Source organism: Pistacia vera, unplaced genomic scaffold (assembly GCF_008641045.1).
Source record: "Pistacia vera cultivar Batoury unplaced genomic scaffold, PisVer_v2 Contig631, whole genome shotgun sequence".
NCBI classification, from domain to species: domain Eukaryota; kingdom Viridiplantae; phylum Streptophyta; class Magnoliopsida; order Sapindales; family Anacardiaceae; genus Pistacia; species Pistacia vera.
This window is the reverse complement of record NW_022196481.1, coordinates 143,850-156,239: the sequence shown is the minus strand read 5'-3', so window position 1 is coordinate 156,239 and position 12,390 is coordinate 143,850. Positions and strand designations below refer to the sequence as shown.

The following is a 12,390-nucleotide window of genomic DNA, read 5'->3' as shown; positions in this document are numbered from 1 at the left end:
TCACGTGGCTGACTATATGTGAGATCATATCCTTTTATAATTCTTGGATGTTTGTTTTGTTAAATCAACTTAAACTGTTAGTCATTGTATGGCGCATTGGATAAATATCTCTGAAGATATTAGAGTGGATGACAATTTTTCTGCATTGTCAAACTGCATGCAACTTTGAAATCCAACTCTTCTTTGAAAACTTTATCCTTTGCGTTGGCTGCGAGCGAGAGGATAGGTGACAAAATGCATTATTTTATATATTTATCGGCTTGCGTTTCAGGCTTGAAGGGTGAAAAAGAATTGGAGAAAAAAACAGTTATGGGCTTTTTTTTAGAATGAGGTTTGCATATAATGGCTGAAGCTTTCTGCTGATGTATCAATGTCTTTCTTAAATATCTTGATATATTAAGGTTTGAAACCATATACATGCACCGACATAATCTCTCAGAAATAACAGGGCACCTAATTGTTGATCGATTACATCAATTATTCAAGATTTATATGCTAAATTATTTCTCTAGGTTATCATAGGAAGGACCACTAATGACACTGACAATTACATAAAATTAACCTTCACATAAAATAAGAAAAAATAATTAACTTGTCAATAGTAGGTCAGAGTGCCTAATTAATTAAGTAGATTAACAGTTGAAATCATAGGTGTCGTATTATCAAGCAATACAGCTTGTCATCAATCACAGCTCACAAGACGGTGGCGTGTCAGCAATTTCCTGTAAAATAGTGTTTTTTTATCGTGCAAAAGAGGCACGCTTTTGTGGGAAAGTGAATAAGAAATGTTAGCAAGAGAACTGAGATGATAATATCAACATCACTATCAACGAGAAAGATGGCAACGATAAAGGCCAAGTCAAGTCGGACTATCGACAATTATAACTCTTTACATCTTTTTCTTTTCTGATACCATCACAACTTGTGGTAGCGTTGGGAATCTTTAACTGCTATTGGGAAGAAAGAATGCTCGCTGAATCAGCTGACGATACATATCTATATCCACTCACTTGTCAGCAAATGCCGAAAGGCTTTTTCTTCAACATCTTTACTGTGATTTGTTTAATGTTTGTTCAGCAGTATGCATTGTACTGTTGACAACCCAATCAAGGACAAACAATATTTTGACGTTGAGGCAATTCCAGGATATGTACCAGTAAATATTGTCGGATTCGATTTGAAAACTACTTTACCTGAAATTTCAAGCTAAACAGAATATTTATGAAGCAAGATGAGTCCTTCACTCAACGGGGCAATATGAACATTTCATTAATTGGCACACATGATTTGCACCCCAAATTTAACATCTCATTTACAAGCAATCAAAATTTGTACTAGTTTGATCTACAAATTCAAATGTCTTGATTAGACTTGGATCATGATCTTCTCATTAAGATCAAACTAAAAATTAGTTATACACATCATACCTCTAAACTCAGGAAAAAAAAAAAAAAAAAAATTATAGAGAAGTAGAAGGTAGACCTGAATAAGTAAAAGGGAACTGCCCAACAGGGGCAATATAGGGTAAAACTACTATTACAGAACCTGTAGAGTTACAGTTCTTTCTCTTTCTTTGTTCTCATTAAAAAACTGGAAGAACAAATATAAAAAAAAAAAAATCTTGTTTATCTGTGAGCAGTGACCAGAGTTTCAATGAACCTCAAGCCATCAAACCTTGGAGCAAATTTTTCAGTTGATGATGACCTTTGCATCGATGAATTATCATGATCTTTCTTCAATGAAACATCCTGAGAATCAAATAAATCAAGCTTAAGACCCATATTAAGCCACATCTAATGCAAAATAAGAAGTTAAGTTAATACCGAAAGGACTGATTTAAAATTTCAAGAACTAGCATGCAAGATGACACTTGCCGCAAGATTTGACACCTCAGTTGATTTTCCAGGAAACAAATTTGGTAAAAAAAAAAATTGCTTGGCTGCGAAGGGAAAATAGGAAAAGAAAACAGAGGATGGAGTGTTAATAAAACGGCCCCTTTTCCCAGAAAAATCATAATTTTACAAGAAAACCCTCAATTTCCAGACACAAATTTCAAGGCAATCAAATAGTGAAAATGAAATAATACACTTGGCACAAAATTAGAACGTAATCGATTTCCCAATTGGATGCAACTATGGAAGAGACTACAAGACAAAAATAACAGCTCGATTCTAGACTATTATACAACAGCCTCTTTCCGCGAAATTTCAACACAGTTTACTAGACAATTTTCACATCCTCTTTCACTATTTTCCAGGCAACCAAACAGTTTTTTGTTTGGAAGAAGAAGAAGAAAACAGGGAAAAGAATGAAGGAAAGAAAATTCCCTTATGGGAAAAATTCAAAACCGAAGAAAGGATTGAAGATTTACCTCATGAGAAACTTGTAAATTGGAATTGCAAACGAAGTTTGTGGAAGAAGCAGACATAGCTGAAGCAGAAACTGCGGCAACTGAGGCAGCAAAGAGACCAGATTTCTTCATTGTGGGGATGAGAAATTAATTTCTGGGAATCTGGGCAAGCGTTTTCTTGGAGAAAAAGATAGAGAGAAAGTATGGGAAAATGAGGTATTTGACGGCAAATTTATAAGAGTGGCTTGGGTTGGTTAGTGGTAATTTCGAACACTTAACGCGGCAACTATAACGCATTTAGTCTTTCACTATTGAAATTACATTTTTAACATTATATAATTTTATTTTCCAAATTCATCAAATACACTCTTAACTTTGCCTTTCTCGTTTTTTGAATTAATTCTTCCTTTTGAATTGAGTCTTTCCTATAAATTTTGAAGAACATTTTCGTTGGCTCTTTTTGTTTATAATATTATTGAAAGGAGTTCAAAATCCAATGGCCTTTTGGGTTGTTTGATTCTTTAAAAAGAAATTTATACAAGAAGGGAAAGAAAAATGTATGGAGTTGTTTATTGTGTGTTTTTAAAGAAAAAAAATCAACATATTGGATTTCACGATCAATGTTTTTTTTTTTTTTTTTTTTTTTTTTTTTTTTAAATAATGCTTCCAAACATAAGAATGGTAGTTCTCGCCTGAAAAAATTAAGGTTATTACAGTAACTTGGCTAATTTTATTCTAGAAGCATAAAGGGTAATTTCGTAATATGATAATTAGAAAGTTAGTTGTCGCGGCACATCGATGTTGATTTATTCGAGATGATTGCTGATAGGCTGATTTTTTGTAGTTGTACTCAATAATTGGTGGGCACGTGTATGGTTAAGATGGATTCACGTATGCGTCACTGAATCCACAAGTTCATTGAAAGGGCCTAGATATTCGGAATGGAGTGGGTTATGTAAACAATTTCAATACTTGATATCTATATCATATCAACAACATCCTAAAAATAATTTCATTCTTTAATTTATTTTTAAACCTTTTTATTAATCGTCAGGCATGAAGTAGACGATTTTGATTGATGGAAATGCGAAACAATGAGTGTTTCAAGTAAGATATAAAAATGGATGGGGGAAGATCACTGCAGCAAATTCTGTCACTAACAAAGAAGACGGCAACCGTTTTAAGTGAAACATTATTATATTTATGTCCCATATCATATCAAATGGAAGAAAGGGGCACAATCGTCTTCTTTTCTGTGTACTTTGTTGCCAACTACTTGTTTCTTTATTCTTGCGGTCATCATTAACCGACAAAAACTCCGACACGTGTCACGCCAACCACCAATTTTTTTAGTTGGTGGTTTGGTGGTTGGTCACGGCACAACTCAAAAGAAAGGTCGGAAATTACTGAAAACACACCAATATTTTGAAAGGTGAAGACGTGAAGAACTTGTCATTGTTATTTTCTTACATATAAATGGTGATCTGACAGGTGGACCAAACACAAACTGTCTCAAGGCTCAGCATGTTCTGATTTTTTTAATTAACCTGATGGAGTTAAGCTTCAGTTTTTGTATGAAATACTGACAAATAAAGGCATAAATTTTAAAAAGAATCACAAAGGTTGAATATTTCTTTAAGTGTATTGTCACTAAACTTAAAGTCAAAAGAAAAAGAGATGTACCAATACCATGCACGGTCTGACTTTGCCAATCATAATAAAACCAAACTTGGAAAAGGTTTCATATTTTTAGTCAAACCATAAATTAAATTAGAATTAGACTAATTAATTACTTATGAATGAGTCACAAGATTATTAAGAAAAGAAATTACAGCCGACAAATGCACATGATAATGTAAAATTTGGAGGTGGGCATATGACCACGGCTAAAAGGGATCTCCACAACTTGGAACAGATTCAATGGCAATTTTGCTGACAAGGTTTTAGACCACATGATGTGTGGGTAATTTAACGGATAGCAATTGCCATTAACATGTGATCTGTACTTGAAATAAAATACAATCACCACAAGAAATCAGCAAATAAGTTTACAGAGAACAGAGCTGAAAGGGCCCAAAGAATGGGTGGAGAAGAATATGTTGACTCCAGTCTGTAGCGTCAATAAATTAATGCGAGTGTTTTTCATTTGTGGGTCATTAGCGTCCTTTTAAAGCGAATAAAGTGATTTGGTTGCATTTGGGTGCAATTTCTCCAAATGAAAAGTGATTTGGTTATAGAATGAATTCTTTAGAGTTCTAAGATTATGCGATCAATCCAGCACTAGTAGTTTGACCCCTAAGTTTGGATTTTGATCTCATGTGAGAATCTCTATTTAGGCTTGTCAATTCAAGAACCGAACTAGTTTCATCTTGCTTACAAACCCAGCAGAGTAAGGTGCCGTCACTAAAGGATTATCCGGAACAATCAAGGATTCAATCAAATGAACGACTTTCTTACAGCTACAAAAGAATATGCTAGCACCTGAACCGGTGAAAGTGCTCAAATAAAGGAAGAATATATTTTAAAAAATGTGTATATTGGGATAAGAGATAATGGGCTAAGTGCTGTTTGAGTTGGAACATTAAGGAAAATTTTCACATATAATATGCCTAGGGCCTGGCCTAGTAAAGGTTATTATCAAACATTTCTGATCAAAGTGAGACGGGCAAGTCACTCACATTTACTGAGAAAGTTTATCCACATTTCTTTTTCAGAAAAGAGTTTCCGAGTCAGCTTCATATGAAAAAGGATTTAGATGTTGAATCTGATGTAATGAAAACACTACACCTCTTATGGGCACCACGAGATAGCATCCACATCAAAAATCAAGAGTCAAATGAAGGATTAAATTTAAAAGAACTAATAAAAAGAAATATTTTTATCAATCTCCAAAACCAGTTACTACACATGTAACAACTCCAAAGTCAGTATCTATATATATAGCTACTTTGCGTAACCAGTTTCTACGTAGTACTTTTCAGTAGAAGAAAAACAAATTTAAGAAACAAGCCATGCTTCCTATTATGAATGCTTTACATCACTGAAGGCTCTGGATATGACAATTTGAACTGTTGTTCAAAAAATTGTAAGAAAGAATTTAGTAAGAGAGCAAATCCAACGAATTTTCTGAAACATTAGCAATTATGATTTCTTTTTTGAGAAAAAAAAAAAAAAAAAAAGAAAGAAACTGAAACTTCATGCACTTAATAGATTTACTCCTAAACCACAACAGCTAATTTCACACAAACACATTCTGTCAGAATTCAGATGACATTCAATTAGCCTAAATCCTAAGCACTATAAATCTAGAATATGGTCATTATGCTGACTCCAGAAAATTGCAACGACATATTCCTATATGTCTTATCATATTCACAGGGCACAGTGTTCAGAGTCAGATATCCAACAACCAATCTCCAAACATAAGGTCACTCAGAATTTCAAATTCATTCGTGTTGTGCCCTATTGCTACAACGAATGATCTGTTACTTAAGTAGTTGTAGAACATAACTGATGACAAGCCATGTTTGTTCGAGTCAGAAATTCTAATACAACATTCATTCCTTAACTGAACAAGATAATGTAATTGGTAAAACAACGGCAATTGTGACTGCTTACCTTCATAATGATTATAGCTATCACAACACACAATATAGCAATGAAAAGAAAATGACAAATTTATATGTGAAAGAACAAGCAGTAACGACATAAGTCAGATTGCTTTCAAAGAGAAGTTTACTACTCACTATTAAAAGAAAAACCTCATGATATAACTGAACTTTTACCATATCTCCAGCTAAGATATTGAATACACATATTTCTAGTTTTAAAAAAGAAATTAAAATTTAGGCATTCTTTTCATGCATCTCATCTCGTAGAGAGAAATTGCAATCTTCATAGCCTCATCCTAAAGCCATTCCACTAATTAAGAGCAAAGCAGAGAACCACTGCACTGACATACTTTAGAAATTTGGAACTAATCTTTGAGGAGCACAATATATCAGAATTTATATATAAAAGACAAGATTTTCAATCTATAGAAGCAGATTCAATGAATGCATTAAGGAAATAAAATGTTGGGAAAACATAAAACTATGATGAAATTTCTTGTTACCATCAATCAAATGCATAATCATTCTGTTTAACTATTAGATCTTTTTCCCGCGTTATGGGTTAAAGCTCACTAAAGTGTACTCCTACTGAACTTGTCAAAGTCTTGTACCAAAGTCAACTCAACAAAGATTTGATACCAATTACAAATGACTTAGGATCAATTACATGAATCTTGTTTCATCATATATCACAAAAAAATGTACTTCATAATGTACACACATAGGGGTGTAATTTGAGGTCGAGCTTCCCAATACTCGGCTCGAGCAACTTGTGAGCTTACTCGAACTCAACATAATATATAATATCTTAATTAAAATAATATTACATATATAAATTAATAATTAATAATTAAAAAATTTAAACTCCAAATCCCTAATTCACATTTCACAGTTCAAACTCGATTTTTTTTTTTACTTTCCCTCCTCTTTTCTTATCATTTTTTTTCCTTCTCTTTCCTTTTCACTATCTACTGTCGCCTTCCCAATCTCTTCTTCCGCAGCAGCTGGAGGCTGCAACAACTGCAAGTTGGGCAGGCGGTGTCACAGCCTCCAGCCCCTTTTCTCGTACACATTTTTTCTGTTGGATGTTGTGGGTTTGTCATGTTTGGGTTTATGCTTTGTGGACTTTCAACCGCCGGAAGATTTGAGGATTTTCACAAATGGGTTTGTGAAAAAAATTTGCTAGATGTTGTGTTTTGTGCATTTAGGTAATGATTTTGTTGGTTGTAGTGGGTTTGTGAAATTTTTTTGCTAGATGTTGTATTTTGTGGGTTTGTGAAATGATTTTGTTGGCTGTTGTGCTTTGTGGGTTGAACCGAGTCGAGCTCAAGCTCGACTAGGTCATAATCAAGTCACACTTGAGCTCAATTAGGTCGTAATCGAACCGAGCTCAAGCCCACTATATAACAATTGAAGCTCTATCAAGCTCAAGCTCCGACTGTTCCAGCCAAGCTGAGCTTGAGCTTCTCAATACTCGGTTCGGCTCAATTACACCCCTGTGTAACACACATAACCAGTCATAAGATACCAATCACATCTTTTTTATTAAAATTTTGACAAGTATCACACAAGTGACTTCACTGTACCACTAAATCTTCCAAGTGTCACCAGAGTTCCACCTAGGAACTTAAACACAATCATAATTCTTTTCAAAAAAAAATACTAGATCAGCCTAGTTAACAACCAATGAGCACTTGCAAATAGCAATAACAGCATTCAATGACCATTTTCTTATTCAAGTCACTTATCAATAACCAAAACTAAACAAATAACTATTTTTGAAAAGGCCAACAACGAATACAGAAACAGAAATCACAATTAAGTACCTTTTAATCGTCATGACCCTTGATAGAGTCTACAAACCCACTACTGAGCAGCCTCTCAACATACTTACCCAATATATCCACCTCCAAGTTCACCTTTTGCCCAACTTTCTTCAAAGGAATAACCACTTTCTGCTGAGTATACTCCACGAGCATAAAATTAAAACAATCTTCCTCACCAAACACGTCCACAACCGTCAAACTAGTACCGTCCACAGCTATAAACCCTTTGGGCACAACATACTTCAACAAACTCTTAGCTGTTTTCACCTTAATCCACAAAGAATCTCCCTCTGGCTTCATTTCCACAATCTCTCCCGTTCCATCCACGTGTCCCTGCACAAAATGCCCGCCCATTCGGGTCGTGGGCTGTAGAGCCCGCTCCAAATTCACCAACGAGCCAGGTTGTAATTCAATCAAAGAAGTCTTTCTCAAAGTCTCCGGGGACAATCCAACAGTGAAATCTTCCAATTGGGTATCGAATTCCGTCACCGTTAGACACGTGCCGTTAACGGCAATGCTGTCACCGATATGAACGTCTTGTAGAACGGTTTTCGCGCGTATTTTCATGTCGAACCCTCCGTCATCGGAAACGCCGACGTGCTTGACCTCACCCATTTCTTCAACGATGCCGGTGAAAAGGAAGCGAATAGTTGAGGTTCTGGGCTTGGCATTGGGATGGGACTTAGTAATGGAGGTGAAGAGAGAAAGAGAATTGGGTTTAAAAATGGGGGGGAATTTGAGGAAAGGTTTCGATGGGGTTGTTAAGAGGTTGAAGATTTTTATTTTAGGATTAGATGAGGGTTTTGGGATTTTAGAGAGTGAATTGAGAGAGAAGGTGATTGCCATTTTTTTTATTTTTTTGTTTCAAATTTCAGACAAAAACCCTAAACTAATGGAGGCAACGTGAAGACTGGGTTTAAATACTAATAAGTACCATGGGAGCGACATCGGAGTTAACGACTTTTTCCACCCAACAAAATGATTTAATGACACTTTCCGCTTCATACTAAATACTCTTAAAATATCACTTTTTCACATAAAACCCAAATTTGTTAATAATTTTTATTATAACGAAAGATAGAATGATCAAAAACTAATTAAAAGGAATGGCAGAATGATCATATTTTCGTTTTGATCAGATAACTTCTTAAACCCTAATCGTCAATATAGACCAGTTCAAACGGTTCAGCATAGGGGTATTTAAAAAAATACAAAAATCGAACCAAGCTGATAACCAAACCGAAAACCGGTTAACCGAAAAAACAGTTCGGTTACGGTTCAAGAAATTCAAAAAACCAAATTTTTGGTTCAGTTAGCGATTCGAAAAAAAATCAAAACCGGTTAACCAAAACAGGTTTTTTGAACCGATTTATATATATATATTAAATAAAATAATAATAATTTAAACTAAATCCCTAAAAAAATTGTTAGTAGTGGTTAATGGATATGTATGAATGTTTAATTTTTATTTGGATATGTATTGTTTATGTTTACAATTTAATTTAAGAAAAAATAAAAAATAAAAAGTTTTATCCAATAAAAAAGGGGAAAACCGATTCAAAACCGGTTAACCTTTTTTTTTTAAAGCGGTTAACCCAAAAACCGACTAACGGAAAACTGGTTTTTCCCCAAACCAGTTCGATTTAGAAAAGTGATTAACCGGTTCAGTTAACTGCTTTTGAACACCCCTAGTTCGACATGCTTTCTATGTTGTTGATCAGCGTAAACTCTACCCTCAACTTCCCCATCTTCAATCACAAAAACCCCTCACTTTCCCACCACAACGAGCACAACAATCGTCAGCCACCGTTGGTTTTTTGTTAGCATGATCGTTGAGCTTCCAGGCCAGATTTCGGCAGATTTGGTTGCCGAGAATTCCACCTGTAGTATCAATGACGCCTCCTCTCTAAAAGCCCCATCATCCTAAATCTTGGTTGTTTACCGTTCATCGGGCGTCAATGAATTTAACAAAAGAACTGAACCACGGTTTTCGATGATTGGAGAGCTATCACAGTCCAGATTGTTAAAGCTATTGAAGAGGAATGATCGGTGATTGGTTTGGTGGTATAAGGTTAGATTTTGGTGGTCAAAGTCAATCGGAATTGTGCGTAAAATTTTGATTTGCGGTGGCTAGCAATTAGGGATTGAAATTTGGTGGGGATATTTTTGTCTTTGTAATCAGTATTACTGTATAGGAAATCATTAACAAAGTTTTTTTTTTGGTGAAAAAGTGGTATTTTAAAAGTTTAAGGGTGGGAAGGTCATTCAGCCATTTTTTGGGTGGGAAAAGTTGTACGTTTATTGTTTTAAGCATCATTGTAATTTGTAACCCTTAATCTGAGGCGCTGGTTGTAAACCTGGCACCTACGCTTAAGGTTAACGATCTAATACATCTTTGCACTTCAATATTGAATTGCATTTCAAAATTCCAAAATTAAGAATTGAATCTTATCAAAATAAATTTAGTTTAGAATGAAATCATAATCTCAGGGGTCTAAGGTCATACTCATCAACTTAATCTTAATTTCATATGAATATATGTTTTCATTGATTTTATCTTTGACATTGGTGAATGGAAAGTCTCATATTTAATAGAGTAAACAACTTTTTCCACCCAAGGTTTGCCTAAATGAAACTTCTCCACCCAAAAAGTTTCAAAATACCATTTTTCCATCCAAAATAATATTTTGTTACTACCCAAAGCCAATTTTAATAGCGAAAATTCTCTTCGTCACCACCATTTGAACCTACGGTATTCTTTCTACGAAACCTCTCTCACTTTGGCACCTGATTTCTCATTGATTGTCGATCACCGTAAAGCTAGAATTTCCTGTTCTTAGTTGATTTCTAGCTGATTCATACGAAAAATATTCAACCGATCACCCCCATTCAATTCGCTGGTCTCCACTCTATAAAACCCCTCTTACCATGACTACTGGTAACTTATCGAACGCTGGCTGAGAAAGTGAAGTGTGTTTTGGATATTAACAGAATATAAACTTTTGAAACTTTTGGGGTGAGAAAGTATCATTAAGACAAACCTTGGGTGGGAAAAAGTCGTTTACTCTATTTAATATTTGACGATTCTCAGATATTGCTATGCTCCATAATGTACGTAATGTATATTATGAATCACAAGAATAAGATTACCATAAAATTAGCCACCCTGATCCTTATATCATGGACACCTGCAACTCCTTTCATGGGATTTATTAAATGTTTCCATCTGTTTTTGCTGTTAGCTATTAATTAATAAATCCTCTAATGCCAAAGCGCAAAATTTCCTGAAACATTTTCAAGTATTTTGAAAAACACTTTCCGAAGCCCTTTTTGTTCCCCTCAAAAAGCACTTTCTATTAAGCACTCAACATTGCTCAACCTATTTTTTCACAAGTGCTTCACACCAGATGCCATTTCCCATGTCTATATATATACTTTCCTCAAGGTTAACACCAGCTACTTCAAAGTGTTAAACTCAATTGAATCCAATTTAAATTTTCTCTGAAGCCCAATTCGGGTCGGGTTACCAAATCAAGAATGACTTGTGGAAGACAACCAATGAAAGTTTGCAACTTTGTCCAAGTCTTTATAGCTACCAAAATTGAAAACTTGTACAGGACGGTAGTGGTGGCAGTTGAGAAATTCAACTACCTTTGCCACAGTCCAGTACAAATACCAGTGACCTTCCTTCATCTGTCTTCCTAACTTTCTAAGCAACAATTGCTGTAACAATTCTAAAACCACAGAACTTTAATTCAATTTTTTACCCCATCAAAACATGGGCAAAACTAAGAGGATATTCACTCTTCTGCTCAGGTTGATGGCCTTCGCTGCAACAGTTTCAGCTACAATTGTAATGGTTTCCAGCCATGAGACAGCTAGCTTCTTTGCAGTATCATTTGAAGTTAAGTACAGTGACACACCGGCCTTCAAGTGAGTTTATTTGTTAATATTAATTTCTCTTTCTCGTAAAATTTTCTGATTACCCTCTAGCTAGTGATCCATTTAGGACTTAATCTGAAAGCTTCTTGTAGGTACTTCGTGATTGCAAATGCAATTGTCAGCATCTATGGCTTTTTGGTTCTCTTTCTTCCTTCCGAGAGTTTGCTCTGGCGTTTAGTTGTTGCCTTGGATATGGTATGGTACCAAGGCCTTTAAGCTTAAGATGTCTGAGTTTAGAGTTAATATCACATATATTCTTCTTAATTTCAAAATACCAAATTTTACTGCAAGTATTAATTCCTGATGATGGGATTCATTGTTAGGTTTTCACGTTGTTACTGGGTTCAAGCATTTCGGCTGCCTTGGCTATTGCTCAAGTGGGGAAGAAGGGGAACTCTTCGGCAGGTTGGCTACCGGTTTGCAGCCAAGTTCCCAAGTACTGTCATCAAGTAACGGGAGCTTTAGTTGCTGGCTTCATTGGACTCATTATGTATTTGCTGCTGCTTCTCTACTCCATCCATACCATCTTAAATCCTCTTCTTCTTCAAAAGACTTAGATAGGTTTCTTTGTCTTTTCTATTACTGTTTTGGAGTTTTAGTTTCATCTTTTGTTTTACTTAAAATTTATGTGCCTTTTGCGGAATCCTTATTAGAACTTACT

General features: G+C 35.1%; 3 protein-coding genes across 3 annotated transcripts; 1 reads left to right on the top strand and 2 right to left on the bottom strand.

Moving 5' to 3' along the window:
- Nucleotides 1-1,508: 1,508 nt before the first annotated feature.
- On the bottom strand, nucleotides 1,509-2,603 carry LOC116111357. Its single transcript, XM_031397556.1, has 2 exons — nucleotides 2,372-2,603; nucleotides 1,509-1,748 (listed from the first exon to the last, which is right to left on the bottom strand). The coding sequence occupies exons 1-2, from the start codon at nucleotides 2,480-2,482 to the stop codon at nucleotides 1,626-1,628; spliced, it is 234 nt and encodes a 77-aa protein (XP_031253416.1). The 5' UTR covers nucleotides 2,483-2,603; the 3' UTR covers nucleotides 1,509-1,625.
- A 3,974-nt stretch (nucleotides 2,604-6,577) lies between these two features.
- On the bottom strand, nucleotides 6,578-8,740 carry LOC116111356 (riboflavin synthase). The gene is made up of 2 exons (XM_031397555.1): nucleotides 7,788-8,740; nucleotides 6,578-7,457 (listed from the first exon to the last, which is right to left on the bottom strand). Exon 1 carries the CDS (start codon nucleotides 8,631-8,633, stop codon nucleotides 7,791-7,793), a length of 843 nt encoding a protein of 280 aa, XP_031253415.1. The 5' UTR covers nucleotides 8,634-8,740; the 3' UTR covers nucleotides 6,578-7,457; nucleotides 7,788-7,790.
- A 2,764-nt stretch (nucleotides 8,741-11,504) lies between these two features.
- LOC116111374 (CASP-like protein 1C1) lies at nucleotides 11,505-12,390 on the top strand. The gene is made up of 3 exons (XM_031397574.1): nucleotides 11,505-11,720; nucleotides 11,822-11,924; nucleotides 12,053-12,390. Exons 1-3 carry the CDS (start codon nucleotides 11,566-11,568, stop codon nucleotides 12,284-12,286), a joined length of 492 nt encoding a protein of 163 aa, XP_031253434.1. The 5' UTR covers nucleotides 11,505-11,565; the 3' UTR covers nucleotides 12,287-12,390.